Consider the following 18874-nt stretch of genomic DNA (forward strand, 5'->3'; position numbering starts at 1 on the left):
AACGGAGATGTCTTTAAGGGACCTATTCGGACTTTTTTTTCTTTAAGGGACCTATTTAGACCTTTTTTTTCTTTAAGGGACCAATTTAAAACCAAAAATATCTTTAAGGGACCATTTTACTAATTAAGCCTTTTTCTGTTTGTATTACCCTATTTGTTTAATCTCAACTTTTGTCGTGGAGGTAGAAAAGAAGAAGGTTCACACACACTTTTTGGAAAAGTCAACTCCATTACCGTGTACAAAACAAAACATTGGTTACTTGGAGTTGGAGTTAGATTAGATGAGAGGAGACCCCACCACATTTTCTGCGAACATCACCGCCGTGTCGTAGTATTACCAAATTTCTAATTTTCCATCTGTCAAACCACCTTTTTCCATCCCAATTCATAATCTCTTTTAACTTAATGTCTTGAGTTCATAATCTAGCTCTAAAAATGTACCAATATTTTTTTTGAAGAAGAACGTTTCTATAGTTACACACAAATGATACTTAGTTCATACCAAAACAAATAAAATAAATTTTACGGTTGAAATTGAAATTTTGTTACGATTTTCTTACCGTTTCATAAATGTTGATGATTTCATATGATCATACAATAAAATAGGGAAAGGATTTTCTCCTGTGGGTTTAAAACTAGAGCGTGTCCCATGATGATCATCAACTTCAAATTCAATTATGTTTTGACCAATTAAAAGTAGTATTAAATGAATGATCAAAATTTCATTTTAAAAAATGTACACCGCAGAAAATTTGTTCTCAATAAAACATTTCAATCTCACTTGACAAAAAAAAAACATTGCAATCTCATGCCAAAATAAAAGCTAATTTTTATTTTAAAACTTGGTATTCGGTCTTAGGACCGACTAATTCAAGGGGACCAATCCCACCGTCCACTTACGGAGCCCATTTAAAGCCAGAGTTTTTTTGCTCTTAATGGACTTAGCGCACCGAAATTGTCAACAGGGGAATCAAACTTGAGACCTTGAGAGAAGCATACTCCAATAACTCAAGTCAACACCACTAGAGCAACCTCAAGAGAGTTAAATAAAAGATAAATTTAAAAGGAATTTAATTTATATTAATAGACAAAAATGACACTAATAAAAAAAAAAAAGTAAACGTCGTCGTTTACCATCCACACTATGTTGCTTTGAAAGTTGAAATTGTAAAACGTGAAAGTCAAGGCCATCATTTCCTTCATTTTCCTTTCTTCTTCATTCTCTCAGTCAGAAACAAACAACACGAACGAAGAGAGAAACAAAGAAAGAAATCATGGCCGTAGCTGATCCCAAACCTCACTCCGAACCTAAGGTATGGAATTTCTTCAAGCTTCCTTTTCGCCATTCAAACACTTCTTCCACCAACACGTCTTCTTCTTCTGCTGCTAACAACAACAACCTTCATCATCATCATCAACAACTTCACCACCATAACCCTAACAGTAACACTCACAACAATCCTCTCGAAGGTTCAACTTCTCATACTTCCAATTCAGTTTCTTCTGTTGCTAGATCGCTTCTTCCAACACGACGTCGTCTTAAGCTTGATCCTTCTACCAAGCTTTACTTCCCTTGTATGTATTTTTCTCTCTCTTTCTTCCCTTTTTACTGTGATTTTTATGTTTCTGTTTTCCTTTGCATGTACTCTTTGGTTATCATCTATTTAGATTATTGCTGTAATTTATATTAACTGTTGATTATTATTATTTCAATTTCAATTAGGGGATGTTATTATGAATTTAATAATTAGTAAAGTTAAACTAACCATCAATTTAGTCCCTAAACTATTAGGGTAAATTCAATTTAGTCATAAACTATGTAAATATACTAAGTAGTCCCCGAAGTATACAAAATCCGTCAATTTAATATATTGAGATATTAGGGACTAAATTGAAAGTTTCTCATATACTTTAGGGACTCAATTGTCGGATTTCGTATAGTTTGTGGATTAAATTGGTGAGAGAATGATAGTTTAAGGACTAAATTGATGGTTTATTCTATCCTTGCTTGTTTCTTTCAACATGCCTGAAAAATGAAATCTTTGCAGAAATGGAAAAATTCAAAGGGCTTGTGAGCTGGAATTTTGGGGATAAAGTTATTCAACGTTGTTATGTTTTCTGTTATTTTAGTTGTTGCACTTTTTGTTGAAGTCGGTTGCTGAAAATAGATGTGATGAAGTGAAAGAACACAAAACATTTGATTTTTAGTTTTCTGGCAAGTTTATTCATCTAAGTGATGAAAATTTAAAATACTTGTATGATGTAAATGGAAGATCTTTTAGCTCTTAAAGTATAATATGCTAGGGAGTAGAAAGGTGTACTACATCCTGAATTTTCGCTAAAGCTAGATTATTTTGGAATATTAGTCGCCTGATTCTATATTAGAATTTCAATTGTTTCTTTCTTTCTGTTAAGAATTTAAATTTGGATGGAAGCAATAATGCCTTGCACGCAATGAAAGTTACGCTGGATTGCTTTTTAATTATTAAACAGTTGTCTGTGTTGAAATAATATATGTGTGGAAGATGCTGTATAAGATAGACGTGCATGCTAAGATACCAATCATAAGTTACTTGGATTTCAAGTTTTAATGGTGCAGAAACTGTACATTTGAAAGCAGTAGGTTAAACAAATGGGCTAGACAGAATATAAGATAGAAAATCCCCTTTGCCATCATGCTTCTTCCATTGTCTGTAGTTTTAGGAAGATTCATGGACATGTGCTCATTTTTGTTTTATAGATTTCTTATTCTAGTACCTTTCCATTTGATTGGTCATTTTATGTATCCTTCTGGTACTCAATTTTGTCCCTTCTTTCCTTACTGTCTTGTGTAGATGAGCCAGGAAAACAGGTTAGGAGTGCCATCAGGATTAAAAACACCAGTAAATCTCATGTAGCTTTCAAGGTATAGTAAAACACATGTTCCCCTGTTTATTGATTCTCCATTTTATATGTTTATTTTCCTCATTTGCAATTTTTGTTGTTGAGGCATTTTGTTTGAATCTCGAAATCAGCTGTATATTCTTACTTTTACTATGTCACTGTTTGACAGGAGAATTATTCCTTTATTATTTTATAAACTAACAAGTCTTCCTACATTCCAAATTAGTGCTGGAATTAGACTAGCTGTTATCTGAGATATTTCTTTGTTTATCATAGTTTCAAACAACTGCACCAAAAAGCTGTTTCATGCGTCCTCCTGGGGCAATCCTTGCACCTGGCGAGAGTATCATAGCAACTGGTAGGCAATATTTGATTTCTCTACATATTCCTTTTTGTGTGTAACCAAATCTAGTTAGTTATCTTTCTAATTTGTATTCTGTTTCCTAGTGTTCAAGTTTGTAGAGCAACCGGAAAATAATGAAAAGCCTGAAAAAAGTGGACTCAAATTTAAAATAATGAGTTTGAAGGTCAAGGGTTTAATTGATTACGTCCCCGAGCTGGTTAGTTAATCTTATTTTGCTATAAACTTTTACTTTTGTCAAAATGTGAGATGCTGTTGTCTCGCCTGCATTTAGAGCTCTCAAAAAGGGCCCGGCTATCGGGCCGGCCCATTAGCCCTATCCTTTTACACGGGCCGGGCTTCATAAAAGGGGGCCAGGCCTTATCGGGCCGGACCTTATCAGGTCAGGCTTTTTCATGGGCCGTCATGGGCCGGCCCATAGGCTTTTGGGCCGGCCCCTTAAAGAATTTAAAAAATTATTTTAAAAAAAATTATCATCTTTTTATTGTTATATTTTGGTCATATTTTTATGCATAGATTCATATATAATTTTTTTTATTATTTTTGTTGTTTTATTGTTATTATTTGTGTTTTGTTCCTATCTATAATCTGTTTTATTCCTATTTTTAAGCATATGATCATTTTATATATTTTTTTGTGCAATTACAACGAATGATTTAAAATTTGGAATATGGTTATTTTAAGCCTATCACCTTTTTATTGTATTTATTTTATATTCTTTCTATATTTTTGTTTTTTTTTTTTTACTTAAATTACAATGGATGAATGAAAGATATAAAACTTGGAATTTTTTTTGTAGTAATAATAATAATAATATAACAAAAAACTTATTGGATTAGAATGAGATTATTTGTTAGAGATTTGTTTGTTTGATGAGGATAAAGAGGAAGATATTGTTGTTTGGGAGATTATGTGAGAAAATATAGGGATACGAGATTTAGTTGAGAAATATAACATAAATTTAGTAGAATATGTTTTTTTTTTTCAAAAAAAAAAATATTATGAAAATTAGTGGGCCGGCCCATCGGGCCATGTAGGCTTTTGCTTATCGGGTCGGGCCATGAAGTTAACGGGCTGGACTGGGCCGGCCCCTTTATTTGACCGGGCCCCTCAAGGCCGGGCCAGGCTGGACCGGGCCGGCCCCTTTGACAGCTCTACCTGCATTATCTTTTCAAATGCCCCCAACTCTTTCAACATGAGCATTCGGCTATCATGTGACTGGATATATATATTCTTGGGTTATGTCTCTCTCTCTCTCTCACACACACACACACACACACACGCACACTTAATTTTACTGCATAGAATATTTGATGTTACAATTCACTGAAAAGAATGTAATTATTTGGTTTTGATAAATTCACTGAAAAGAACTTTTTGACCACAATGAAAATTTATGTTTCTCTGTTGCATATTCTTGGTTTTTACTTTTTAATTCGGCCACTTTATTGTCTTCAATTTGCTCCACAATATGGTGATATATTCACCGTGAGATCTTATTTAGATTTGTTTTCTAAGGCAAATTTTTTTTCTCCTGGAAACAGTTTGATGAGCAGAAGGACCAGGTAGCAGTTGAGCAGATTTTGCGAGTTGTTTTTCTAGATCCAGAGCGTCCAAGTCCTGTGAGTATGCAGAGTTTCAGTGTAGACTTGTATTGGAGCCAGTTTTTTGTGGTTATTACATGATTCCTTTGTTCTTTCTCTCTATTCTTGTTGCACTAATTAATTTTAAATATCTGTATCTTTACTGTGGTTGAGACATTCAGTATCAGCTATTTTGATTTTTCTGTTTATAAGTTGTCCGTGTATAGTAACACTAATCAATTGCATATTACTCATGAGGTTCTATTTTTCTTCATTAAGATTTTGGAAAAACTGAAGCGGCAGCTGGCTGATGCTGATGCCGCCCTTGAAGCACGGAAGAAACCTGCAGAAGATGCGGGTCCTAAAATTATTGGGGAAGGGCTTGTCATAGACGAATGGGTACGCATGTTACTTGAATTTTGTTAAATATTTTCTTTGCAATACTTACTTTTGGGAAATGCTCCATCTATCTATAATACATTTCCTGATTATGTTTTCAGAAAGAGAGGAGGGAAAGATACCTTGCTAAGCAGCAGGGCGACGTGGTTGTAGATTCTGTTTAGGCGGTTGGTCTGGATAAATTAATGTCTGTTATCTTCGCAGAAGATTACTAAAATTGAAGCGTCTTTTTCTTGGATAAATTTCAGGTGAATGGCAAGTGTGTTGTACTATAGAGAAAACTATGTGTAGGTGTGATGATCATCCTCTATGTAGATAAATATCATTATGTTTGTGGAATAATATATTTGGATAAATTTATGTGAAATAGTTCATTCAAGATCTCAAATGATCAATGAATGCTTTGCTGTCAATCTATTTTCTATATGGTTCTATTTGTATTCAGATGGGATACATTTTGTATGTTTGGTTACAAATTTTGAGGAATATGTTGACATTGATTTATCCTGTTGAAGTAAGGAAATGGGGTCATTATTTGTTTGATGACCGAAAATATATGGACCCGGTTCTTATTTAATTCCTCATGGTTTGGTTTCATATCCTTTATCATTTGCCTTTTTTTTTTTGTTTACAATGGGCTGGTAATCGAATCCATGACTTATAATGTACTACTGAGAAATTTTTTTTCTACCCCTACATTTATCACTTTACCCCAACATATTTTAAAATATTCCTATTCTACCCTTATTTTAATATAGTTTATTTTATTATTTTTTACTTTGTGGTTTTCTCAATTTTCCGATAAACTGTACACCCCTTCAAACACAGTGTTCCGACCGATAAAAAAAATACAGTGTTCCGGTAAGTGTTTTTTCCCGGTTTGTTAATTTTATCGGAATATTTTTCAAAAGTGTTCTGATACAATATTTTCCAGTTTGCAAAATTTTTTAGAATTTTCATCGTTTTTACCAGAACACTAATAATAAGTGTTCCGGTATTTTATTCGGAACCTATTATAATTGCTCAACGGAACACTTTGAAAATGTGTTCCGGTATAGGAAAAATTGCAAAAAGAATTTTGTTGTTACCGGAACACTTTTTTAAAGTGTGTTCCGGTATGTTAAACGTAGAACAAGACCAACATATTGAATGAACAGCTCTCACCTCATCACTGAGTCAATTGGAGAGCAATACATGTTTGTATCCAGAAAATCCAACATATTCTCATCTTGTATGCAATAGAATATATCTTTAGTTCCAAGAACTACACTCACCATTAGGTGACCTTCTTCCCATGTTTAATCAAGCACTCAACACCCTTCCCCAAAAGAAACCCGTGATAATTGAAATACAAAACATGTCTATATTGAGTGCATAGACACCACAAGAATTAACACAAACAATAATTATTTCTTCAAGTATAAAACACGAAAGAAAAAAAAATTAAATCAATCTGCAAAAGAATACGTCCAGGTTATGGTGAAATACAAGACATATACTACAGAAGATTAAAGAATGTACATTGCCCAAAGGAGAATGGATGATAAGTACCAGATAAAGTGATAAACTATCAATCCAGAACATCGGTTGCTAAATAATAATAGATTTAGAAAAAGTGTTCCGGTAACAACAAAGTGTTCCGGTTTAACATAACACACTTTTAAAGAATTATTCCGGTAACGACCAAAATTTTCTGCAATTTTTCCTATACCGGAACACATTTTCAAAGTGTGAAAAGTGTTCCGGTAACCAATTATAATAGGTTCCGAATAAAATACAAATTGGAATACTTGTTATTAGTGTTCCGGTAAAAATGATGAAAATTATGAAATTTTTTGCAAACTGGAAAATATCGTACCGGAACACTTGAAAGTTTATCGGAACACTGTGTTTGAAGGGGTGACCGGTTTACCGGAAAAATGAGAAAACAATAAAGTAAAAAAATAATAAAATATACTATAATAAGATAAGGGTAGAATGGGAAAATTTGAAAATATGTTGGGGTAAAGGAATAAATGTAGGGGTAGAAGAAAAAATTTTCTGTACTACTACCCAAATTCTTCACTACTGGACCAAATCTAGTGGCTTCTATCATTTGCCTTATAATTTTCATAACCTTAACCGTTAGTGTGAAAGTGAAACATTTTCGATTTTTTCTAATTACACCCTAGGAATTTCCGACTACACCATAAATCGATTTAAATGCCCGTAGTCTCATTTTCAATCTATTTTTTTCGATGTGGTAGAGATTCAATTATCGTACATCTTCAAATCGCCCTTAAATTCACATACTACTCACCTTGAGTTTTGGTACCTTCAATTTGCCTGCTGTCGTTCTTCAATCCCAAATACCAACAAGAGATAAAGATTAAGAATACTAAATTACTAAATGGATGAGAGCCAAAAGGAACATGTACTTGAACGATTCTTTTCACCTAAGATATCTTAGAGATCAAAGTTTTTGAAAACTCAACAAAAAGAAGGAAATTTATGTGGACTCATACCCACTCTCCAATTCATCTACACATGTTAATAATTTGCATTCAGTTCACATACGACAATTCAGTTCGTAGAAATTTTAAAAAATATTTTAACGACAAGCGTTTAAAACTGTTCTTGGGCTGATCTGTCTAAAATAACCTTTTGTCCTTAAACATTTGTATTGTGCTGATCTGTCTTGTATTGTTTTTGTTAGATATTTATATTTTGCTAATCAAAAGGATCCATCTTGACTTGGATATGAATGGTCGAAATTACTCACTTTACCGGAGTTTAACTTGATCTTTGTCATTTTGAGGTGGAGTTAGATTCGATCCGTATTAATTTGTTAAATGTTACTAGTATAATTTAATTATCCCGAATCCCTTAAACCCTAAACAAAATTCAATTCCCCTACCTCACCCTGTTAAGGAGGATGAAGTTACTGTTCGGCATTGGTCTTAACGGCGAGTTTCTGGTGGTTGGCCTTGGGGCCAATTTCCATACAGTGTTTGGTAAGATGAAAAGGCTTTTCTGCAAACAGAGCATTTGTGGCTGAGAGGAATCGGGACAGAAAGTTCAGGTACTCTCTCTCTTTAAACTGTTGAATTCTTGGAATCTTCCTCTTATTGTTGCAATGTTTGCTTAATCATTTATTCATAAATTCTAAATTATATTTAAACAATTGGAAGCATTATGGTGAAAATAACGAGAGCCATTACTAATTTATTTGAACTTATTTACTAATATAAGTACTTGTGAGATTGTTTGAGAGAACTTAGAAAACAACTTTTGACATGTTCATAAGTTTTTTTTAGCTTATATCCATTAGCTCTCTGCATGAGAACTTATGAAAAAAGCTTATAGTTTATACGAAAACAGTTTTACTTATTTTATGTTTTGTTATGAAAATAACTTATAGTAAGCGCTTGTTTGGATTAACTTATTTTTGAGTTTATGCAAACAGCTTATGCAATTTTTATGTATTATTATAAGTTTGTCAAAGTAGTTTATGATAAAATAACTTATAAAAATACAATTTTCACTAGTGTGAACTTATAAAATAGCATAAAACCTAAATTATATTGCATAAGTTGTTTACATAAGCTCAAAAATAAGCTAATCCAAACGGGCTCAATCCCAATATATGATAAGAACTAATGCTATAAGCTGCTAATTAAATGGTTTATCCAAACAAAGCCTATATAAGAAGGGCTTGTTGTGTCTTAATGCCATATCATTTGTATCTCAGTTTCTTTATTCCTTTTTACCATTTTCGTTGTTACTAATTAAACACATTCCAAATCTCACCACCCTTTGTATAATTATTGAGCCATTACACATCCCTGCTCCTAGTTTATCATTAAATTTCCAATCCATAAAACGGTTGAAGGTGTTGGATTTATCAAGTGATTTTTCTGCTAAACTACCGTCCTCAGAAATAGGTGAGTTAATCAACTTGGAATTCATTAACCTCTCAGGATCATCAATAGTTCGTTGGCCTATTGAATTGAAGAAGTTGAAAAACTTGAGGACATTCCTTATGGATGATATGGAAATCTATGATGCTGAAGAAACCATTATATCGGAAGTAATAGAAAGTCTTGTACAATTAAAGGTGTTTAGATATAGTAAAAATATTTTATGTAGACCTAGAGACGACATTGTACAAGGAGAGATATCACTACTAGAGAAGTTGGAATCCTTACCAAAATTGGAGGAACTGAGCATCCGTCTAACTTCCATCACCAGTGTGCGGAGACTACTTCACTCCACCAAATTACGAGGTTGCTCAAGACGTCTCAAGATTTCTTTTTATGGGAGTTATAATAAGGTGCTAGACACACTTGAAATGTCATCATTATTAGCATCCATGTCAGAAATGACGCATTTGGACTACATACATCTTTTTAGCATAAGCAACCTCATGGATGGTTCACCGGTTACTGACAAATGCCATCTTGGCAGGCTTCGCACAGTGTGCATATATGTTTGTGGTTCAATAACTCATTTGACGTGGTTGAGGTATGCTCCTCTTCTCGAGTATCTTGTTGTTTGTGGTTGTAATTCAATTGAACAGGTGGTGAAGGATGATGATGAAGAAGCTGGCTCAAAGTCCAAAAATGATAATATATTCATAAATCTTAGAGATCTTTGCCTTCAACATATGTCAGAGCTAGTGAGCATCCACAAGAGAGCTTTGGCTTTTCCTTCCCTAAAACGTATTCTTGTAATTGGTTGCCCTAATCTGAGGAAGCTTCCTCTCAATTCCAGCTTTGCTTCCAAGGACAACTTGATTGCAATCCAAGGAGAGACCGAGTGGTGGGACAATTTAGAATGGGATGATAGAATTATTGAACACTTACTACGGCCTAAATTTCAATATGTAAAGGCTTTGGACGAAGATTATCTCTATTTGTAACTAGATCAATTCTTTGATTGATAGTGGAGATGATCTCTACCAGTGAGTGACGCCCGTCCTATGTACGGAATCTCGTAAATCTTATAGCTGACTTTCTTACTGGGTGAAATTAGTGTGGGTTGCACCACTTTATGTAGGACCCATTTTCAAAGTGTGAGACCTATATTTATTTTACCAAATAAAAAAGTGAGTGTTAGAGTGTTGAAAAGAGTGTTCCCAGAACTCCTCATTTTATATATGTACATTTCTTCTCCATTTTTTCTGTTAATTGTAATTTGTTGCTGGTTTATACTGCTTAATCTTGTCTATGCATTCTCGTTTATGTACAATTTCTTTACGCACATATTGTGGTTTCTAGTTTGATGTCTTTGAGTGTTTCTCTCAAATGGGCATCTACTCCTGTATAATTCTGTAATTACAATTTTTGCATAAGTCAGTTTTATTGAATTTATTGGCATTTCTGATTCAGCAATTCCGGTATGAGTGTAAACCTTTTGTTGTGGTTGGTTTGTTTTCCTTCCATTTGTGCAGCATAAGATTTAGAGGCCTTCCTAATTGGTGTGTGACCAATGAGTAAAGATGAATTTAATACACCCAAACAGTAGTAACCAACAACGTCAATTAGGCTTCCTTTGCATTTTCCTGTGGAAATTATGGCAGGTGCGGAATCAAGTTGTATTTCAAAACAAGTTTGATCCCATTTGTGTAGCTCAGGAGGTGATGTTTCTTGTGCAGAAAATTAACTGAGACCCCAGCTGTAACTGATCAGAATTTCACTGTGTACCGCGACTAATGTGCAAGATACAGCTGAAGATGACAAAATATTTGTTGATACTGGATGGTTTGAAAATGGTTCAACTGGCTGGGGACTAGGTCTTCCTAAATCTAAGGGGTTTGAGGCAATATTTGTTGTAGTAGACAGATTGTTCAAGTATGGACACTACCCCTGAAACATCCCTACACCGCAAGAAAAGTAGCAAAGGTGTTCACAAAGGAGATAGTTTGTAAGTGACCGCGACCCTTTGTTCATTAGTTTAATTTGGAAGGAGCTGTTTAGATTGCAGGGAACAGTTTTGAAGATGAGTTCCACTTATCATCCTGAGACGGATAGTCAAACAGAGGTGGTAAATAGGTGTCTTGAACCTTACTTGCGCTTTTTTTCATCCAAATAGTCCAAGAATTGGTCCTATTGGGCATTTACGCAGGTCTGCGGTTGCCATGGTGCCTTCATGTGGCAAAGGAGATCAATCTGCAGAGAGTAACGATCCCAACTGATGCAACTAATGTAGCTAACTGCCTGAATTCTACTATATGTATTTCTGCCATTGATTCCATTATCCTTCATTGTAAACTTTTAATGACTCAATTAGAGTGTGTCAAAGTCACTCATATGAAGAGACAACTGAACACAGTAGCTCACGGTCTTGCTAGGTTATCTAGGAATGTAGGTTCCAAGACGTGGTTCGATATATCATCCCCGCTGCAAAATTGTAATTCTGTTTATGGTTCATTGTAATGCAGAATATATGTTTCGTTTGGAAAAAATAAAATAAAATGAAGGATGTGAGATTTGGTGTCGATGTAGAGTCTATGGGTTTGTTAGTTTCCACATTATTATTTATTTTAAGATATCGTCTATTTTTATAGTAATACTAATGTTTCTGAGCGAGGGAAAAAATGAAAAATGTGTGCGTGCAAAAGAGAGACAGCACCCCTCTCTACTTGCTTGTTTCATTAGGACCACTCTATCCTCCGCGTAACTAAAGTTTGGGGAGGGTTCAAGAAGATAGCATATGGTGTTGAAAGAGATAGTGAGTGACTTGATGTGGAAGAAATGAACTGCATTTCTTGAACTCAATCTTATCCAAAAGCATAGTCTTGTTATAAAACTTAGTTGAAGAAGATAGAATGAAATAGATATATCCCCAAAATAAATGGAAAAGTGTTAAGACTCGTGATTTTCTCCTTGCTTTAGTGCTAACTAAGACCGTGACTGAATTGACCTATACCTCTCTTTTGGCTCCTAAAGATTAATGTTGTTCTTTCTCATGAATTGTGAATCATGGTATCAGATCAGACACATTTTCATTTCATAGTCACTCTTGTCCACCGAAAACCCTTTTTAGTCTCAGGAGTACATTAATGTGAATTAAAGGAGACTAAATTGTACTAAAAAAACATGTGAAGCTTGATTCTTCACATATCACTAGAGGTACACACTCATGATTCCCATTTCAGAAAATAATGAGCTCGATTGTGTGTTAGAAGCCATGGATCAAGTGCAATCGGGACAATATGTAGTGTTAACACCAGATATTGTCATATTGATTAAGATCGGATGATTTAAATTTTAAGATCATTTTTATTTTTGTTTAACATTAAATTTTGAGACTAGTGACGGATTGAGCGATATTCTTTAGTGGGGGCTAAAAAATATTACATCTAATTTTTTTTTTTTTTTTTTATGATGATGCTTGATTAAAGTAAAAATTATAACCTTTAAATATTGATTGCTTCCCGTAGATAAAAATTAGTTGATGTTTAAGTCAAAATTTAAAAATATTGAAGGGGAAGTAATAGCAAAGAACAGATTAGAAAAATGGTTTATGTTGCTCTATCGGGAGGAGAGATTGTGTGCGACAGAAAGAGTGTAAAGTTAAGAGAAGGCAACGTGTATGAAGAATTTGATTGGAGAGCATGAGGATGTACACACAAATTAAACTAGAAAAGAGATTTTAATTTTTTTTACTCAAGTAAAACTGTGAACTTGTGCTAAGTGTACAATTGTAGGTTAATAAGCTTACTTAATTTTGTTGGTGCTAACGGTCACAAATTTACCTACTGCACAGATTTCTGAATGCACTAAACCAGATCTATTTTTATTGGGTTTGAGATAAGAGATCTGTTTTACCATCCTACCAATTTTCTCACGCGCCCTATAAAATTACCAAAATACTAATGTCCACATCCGCTACTTTAGTAGCGCACATTATAAAAATGAGAAATTTGAGATTAAAACACCCTTTTAACATGTAAATTTGAAGATTTTTCACGTCTATTACTTAAATAGCTGAAGGATAAAATAGAAAACTAAAATGACGCGCGAGAAGAAAGTAGAGTGATAAAAGAAAATTCTCTTTGAGATCAAAGAGTGGCTTCAAAATTTCCAACAATTAATCATTTTTAGGCCAAAACCTGGCCCATCTTTTGTCCTGCATGACATGACATTACTCTATGTTATATCAATATGTATACAGAAGAGAATTTAGATAAAGGTGATAAAGTTGTCTTTGAATTTTCCGTTGGCAATTCAAAATTTCAATGTGTAGTTCCATCTAAAATCAGCAACCTATATATATGCCCTATAATGTTTTTCACTATATGAGAAACTTTGTGTTGATAAATTTACCAACATACACAGATACACTGTATGTGGATTGCTTAATTGAATAAGACAGATAACTTAAGCTGTATGTGAATGGAAGTTGTTTATTAATTAGTACTTTTATGTATAAACCATCGCACATGATTTTTCCTTAATGATTAGCCAACAATAGCACAACCATAAGTCCATAACCATGTGCACATTAAACCTAAAGTCTTGGTCCACTACTATAATAACCAACATTTTCCATTTTTTGTCAATCCTATTTATAGTGTGATTTAATTTTTGAACATTGAGTAAGCCAAGTTTTTTTTTTATCAGTGAGTAAGCCAAGTTAAAAAAACAAACTAATTATGTTATGTTCATGTTTTCTAAATTAATTATCAACTTGTAAGTGTAATGTTTGTTCAAAGAAACAAGTGGTCACATGAGAAAAATATAACTCCTTAATTAATTTTGAAGGGCGATTCAATACATTTGATACTTAACTTTGAAACCAATAGTACTGTGTTTCAGAAAATTAAAAAAAAAAATTAATTACTAATTAAGGAAAATAAAACCAAGACTAAATAATTACACATTTTTAGTAACTCCCTTGCCCATCTCAACACCATTGCCATAATCATCATGTTCAACAAATCTAGACCAATAGGGGTGTGATTTCCAAACCCTGTCCATCTCTTCAATTGGTATTCCCTTTGTTTCAGGCAGCATGAAGTAAATGTAGAATGTCATCACCACAACAAAGAAACCAAAGAAGAGGAACAAACCAAACTTCATGTGACAAAGCATTGTCAAGAAAACTTGTGCAACTAAGAAGGTGAAAAGCATGTTGACCGACACGTTGACACTCTGAGCAGCCGAACGAATCTCCAATGGGAAAATCTCACTAGGCACCAACCATCCAAGCGGACCCCATGACCACGCAAATCCTGCGACGTAAATGCAAATGAAGAGCACCACTACTATAGCATACCACTTCGGTAAATCACCGGGGTTTCCATCGGTTCCAAACTTGGCCGCAATTGAAACCGCAACTGCAACCTATACACATCAAAACACATATTGAATCAATTAAACGTTTCATATAAAAAAAAATGAATGTAACCAAAATTTAATGTACACACAATAGTACTAGATTGAAATTTAAAAGGGTACCTGGCATATAAGCATTTGAACACCACCTTCAAGGAAAAGGGCTCTCCTACCCCACTTATCAACTCCATAAATTGAGACACAAGTAGCAACAACATTAACAACGCCGGTGATAACAGCCGACATAAGTGAAGCATCATCCTTAAACCCAATCGAATTAAACAACACAGGCGCGTAAAACATGATAACATTAATGCCGGTAAATTGTTGGAAGAACGGTATCAATACAGCCATTGTAAGCTGAGGTCTATACTTCCTTTGCAACAAATTCCTCCAAGGATGTTCCACTTGCATTGACGCTTCACTAGCTGCCACAAGATCACTGAACTCTTCGTCAACATCTTCAACACCGCGAATTTTCTTAAGTTGAGTCTTGGCTCCATCACGATCACCACGTTCGATCATTGAATTGGGAGTGTCGGGAAGGACTAATGATCCAATGGTTATAATAAGTGCGGGGACCATAGCACCACCTAAACTCAATCTCCATCCCCATCCACCTTTGATTTTGGCAAAAAAGTAGTTCAACACATTGGCCACAAGTATACCTATTGTAATTGATAGTTGAAATCCAATATTCAATGCTCCTCTGTATTTGTAAGGAGCCATCTCAGAAAGGTACAATGGCACAGACTGTAAAATTAAACATTAAAAACATAATTAATATTTAATATCAAGTAGGATTACATTAAATAAATAAATAAACAATACTAAGTTAATAAATTAATATAGAACTATGCAGGACCACAAACACTCCTCAACTTGTAACGTCTTTCTTGGTTTAAAAACTTTAGTAATATTTTTAGCGTCACACACGTTAACATGTATCTTACAGACACATGATAAAAATGTTTCGTATAGTAATTTTATCTTGAACAACATAATTGTTGACTTTTAAATGAAAAAATAGTTAATTTCCAATGCAAAATTGTTATCTATAGTACACTAACAAATGCTTTAAAGGTACATGTTAGCTTTTCTCATTATTTTTATTATAAAATTCAATTTTTGAATGCAATGACTTGGAAAATGATGCAAGCTATGGTGGAAATGCAAAAGTGAGATAGTATATATTATCATGATGAAATTGAAAGAAAAATGGGGCACAATAATAGTGGGACTAATAATAATAAATTAGTGAAAGCATAGCAAGCTGCCAAACTATCAATTTTGTGTTAAAATTAAGCTATCAATCACATTCAAAAGCACGTTAGAGAAGAGAAAAATCAGGCCAAGATAGCAAGATTCTTTGCTTTTACACCGCAACCAAACAAAGTCCAATTTGCAGAGTTTCAAAAGATAGAGTCAATATCAACCGATATTATGCACACAGTTTAGAATAGAGATCATACCTAATTACATTAATGTGGAAAATATCAAATTTCTGAGTTACCTCATTTATTCATTGGTACGTCACATTGCGTAAAAAATTAAAATACTCATTAATTCAATTAACTGCTTTATTACTATGAGTCAGCATACTTTACGTTAAAGAACTTCATTTGAATTAATCTAAGAAAAAAAGTAACTCGTATTTATACGTATATTGTTCTATACCATAGTATTTTCCTTTTAAGGTGAGTATATTGTACTATAAAGTCATCTTAACTTATGCCTTAAAAACATACATGTTAAGAATTTTTAAAATAAAAATGTTATGTTATAAAATAAATACTTTAATTTATGGTGTTTTAATTCTTTAACCTACACATGTGGGATACAAGTGGTTTAGTGAGTAGAAATTTCACTCTTTAATATTGATAAGTGTGATGATCGGGGTTTGAACCTCAACCTCATGCATATAAAATACAATATCCATTCCAACTGAGCTAAGCTAGCTCAACGGACCAAGTTAGCATTTTTTATATTATTATTATAAAGTGAAAATTCATACTACCAAACAATACTTAAAAAAATAAGCTGTATAATTGATAAAAAAAAAATGAAAAATCCAGGTGTATTTTTTATGATCAGAATCAAAATAATGCAAAACAAACAAATTAAAGGACAATAAACCTATTATTTTTCATCTTTTGGACAAAGACGTGTTTTCATTATTAGTGGATAATTGTTTCAAAAAAAGTAACAAAACATTAATCAAGGAATTAAACTAAGAGTCTGAATTTAAAACATCCTAAATTTAGTTATGAGATAATATCAAACACAAACACAACCGCATATTTTGAGTTATTATGTTTCTCAAATAAAAACAAACTAAAAAAACAAAAACAGAATATATTAAAAAAATCAAAAAAGGAAAAAAAAAAAAAAGTTGAGATATAATATATGAGAGAGAAAGGTTGTGTCTGTTTGTGTACCTGATTAGCGAACCCGATACCAAACCCGAGTAAGATCCGACCGACGATCAACATCCAAACATGTTGAGCAAAGCCATTAATGAGAGCACCGACAAGGAAAAGTAAACCTCCGAAAAGCATGGAAAGTTTCCGACCAAATTTCCGAGTAACGGTGGAAGCAACCAACGAAGACAAAAGTGCAGCCAAATACAACGATGAAGTAAACATCGTCAGTGTTTGACTGTCGTATTGACAGTACTGGTTTGTCGTTTTGTCTTCATTTTTTTTCCTATACACCGCCGGAAAAAACTTCTTCAGAAATGGATCCATCGACGTTACTCCACCTAAACAAAAAAAAAAAGAACATTATACTATTGAACTTAAACAGATCATAGAAAGAAGATGATGTGATTTTGTTTTTTTTTTTTTACCTGAAATTCCAATGTCGTAGCCGAAGATTAAACCACCCATGGCTGCAACGATACATGTTACAGTGACGAAAGGAGTGAGTTCACCGGGGTACTCTTTGTTTCCCCCTCCAATGGGGATTCCTGCAGCAGGCATTTTTTCTTTTTCTCTCTGTTTTTTGTGATCTTAGAAGAAGAAGAAGATGAATAGTAAAGAAGAGAAAGTAGATGGAGGTTTTGAGATGTTGTGTGAGAAGTGTTTATATAGAGGGAAAGATTGAAAACTTTGGTTTGTTATTATATTTTTTTAATATTTTTGATTTGGTTGAGCTGTCAATAATAGAGATATACTTGTTATCATAAAATAAAAATAATAATAACGAAAATATATTTTTTGACAAAGATATATAGTTTCTTTTGTTGAGAAAGAGTAAAGTTTTTTTTTTTTTTTATTGGTACAATAGAAAGAGTAAAGTTTATAGTACTGTTTTATTTATAATTTTTTTTTGACTTATTATAATTTTTATTTTTTATTTATATAAAATTTTGTCTTTATCTAAAAAAAGTTAATACATATGAGTATACTAGAGCTGTCAAAAAAGGCCGGGTTATCGGGCCGGCACATTATCCCAATCCTTTTACACGGGCCGGATTTCATAAAAAGGGGGCCGAGTCTTATCGGGTCAGGCTTTTTCATGGGCCGTCATGGGCCGTCATGGGCCGGCCCCTTAAAGAATTAAAAAAATTCTATGATCTTTTATTGTTATATTTTAGTTCTATTTTTATGCATAAATTCATATATAATTTTTTTAATTATTTTTTTTGTTTTATTGTTATTATTTGTGTTTTGTTCCTATCTATAATTTGTTTTATTCCTATTTTTAAGCATATCATCTTTTTATATTTTTTTTGTGCAATTACAAAGAAGGATATAAAACTTGGAATATGGTTATTTTAAGCCTATCATTTTTTTATTGTATTTATTTATATTCTTTCTATATTTTTGTTTTTTTTTTACTTAAATTACAATGGATGAATGAAAGATATAAAACTTGGAAAAAAAATTTTGTAGTAATAATAATAATATGACAAAAAACTTATTGGATTAGAATGAGATTATTTGTTAGACATTTTGTTTGTTTGTTTGATGAGGATAAAGAGGAAGATATTGTTGTTTGGGAGATTATGTGAGAAAATATAGGGATATGAATTACCTTCTTAAAGATTTAGTTGAGAAATATAACATAAATTTAGTAGAATTTATTTTTTTTTTCAAAAAAAAAATACTATGAAAATTAGTGGGCCGACCCATCAGACCATGTAGGCTTTTGCTTATCGGGTCGGGCTAAGAAGGCCGGGCCATGAAGTTAACAGGTCGGGCTGGGCCGGCCCCTTTATTTGACCGGGCCCCTCCAGGCCAGGTCAGGCCGGACCGGGGCGACCCCTTTGACAACTCTAAGTATATCGTAAGAACGTGAACGGATTAGGAGATTTAAGGTCTGTTT

The 18874-nt window shown here is 33.3% G+C and overlaps 3 protein-coding genes across 7 annotated transcripts; 2 read left to right on the plus strand and 1 right to left on the minus strand.

Moving 5' to 3' along the window:
* The first annotated feature begins 1148 nt into the window (after nucleotides 1–1148).
* On the plus strand, nucleotides 1149–5802 carry LOC123916616 (vesicle-associated protein 4-2-like). The gene is made up of 7 exons (XM_045968122.1): nucleotides 1149–1574; nucleotides 2834–2904; nucleotides 3159–3240; nucleotides 3330–3442; nucleotides 4788–4865; nucleotides 5106–5225; nucleotides 5327–5802. Exons 1-7 carry the CDS (start codon nucleotides 1274–1276, stop codon nucleotides 5387–5389), a joined length of 828 nt encoding a protein of 275 aa, XP_045824078.1. The 5' UTR covers nucleotides 1149–1273; the 3' UTR covers nucleotides 5390–5802.
* A 1677-nt stretch (nucleotides 5803–7479) lies between these two features.
* Nucleotides 7480–11699, plus strand: LOC123914077 (probable disease resistance protein At5g63020). Of its 5 annotated transcripts, none has more exons than XM_045965058.1 (3): nucleotides 7486–8286; nucleotides 9185–9728; nucleotides 10657–11699. In XM_045965058.1, the coding sequence occupies exons 2-3, from the start codon at nucleotides 9247–9249 to the stop codon at nucleotides 10700–10702; spliced, it is 528 nt and encodes a 175-aa protein (XP_045821014.1). In that variant the 5' UTR covers nucleotides 7486–8286; nucleotides 9185–9246; the 3' UTR covers nucleotides 10703–11699. The 5 variants fall into 5 exon arrangements, 3 of the variants coding, with proteins under 3 accessions (XP_045821014.1, XP_045821013.1, XP_045821012.1); XR_006811758.1 differs by having other exon boundaries at nucleotides 7491–8286; nucleotides 9185–10187; XR_006811759.1 differs by lacking the exon at nucleotides 9185–9728 and having other exon boundaries at nucleotides 7480–8286.
* A 2239-nt stretch (nucleotides 11700–13938) lies between these two features.
* LOC123914076 (sugar transport protein 1-like) lies at nucleotides 13939–17655 on the minus strand. Its single transcript, XM_045965055.1, has 4 exons — nucleotides 17394–17655; nucleotides 16984–17306; nucleotides 14669–15298; nucleotides 13939–14554 (listed from the first exon to the last, which is right to left on the minus strand). Exons 1-4 carry the CDS (start codon nucleotides 17524–17526, stop codon nucleotides 14084–14086), a joined length of 1557 nt encoding a protein of 518 aa, XP_045821011.1. The 5' UTR covers nucleotides 17527–17655; the 3' UTR covers nucleotides 13939–14083.
* Between the last annotated feature and the right edge of the window lie 1219 nt (nucleotides 17656–18874).

Source organism: Trifolium pratense, linkage group LG3 (genome assembly GCF_020283565.1).
Source record: "Trifolium pratense cultivar HEN17-A07 linkage group LG3, ARS_RC_1.1, whole genome shotgun sequence".
Classification (NCBI taxonomy): Eukaryota; Viridiplantae; Streptophyta; class Magnoliopsida; order Fabales; family Fabaceae; genus Trifolium; species Trifolium pratense.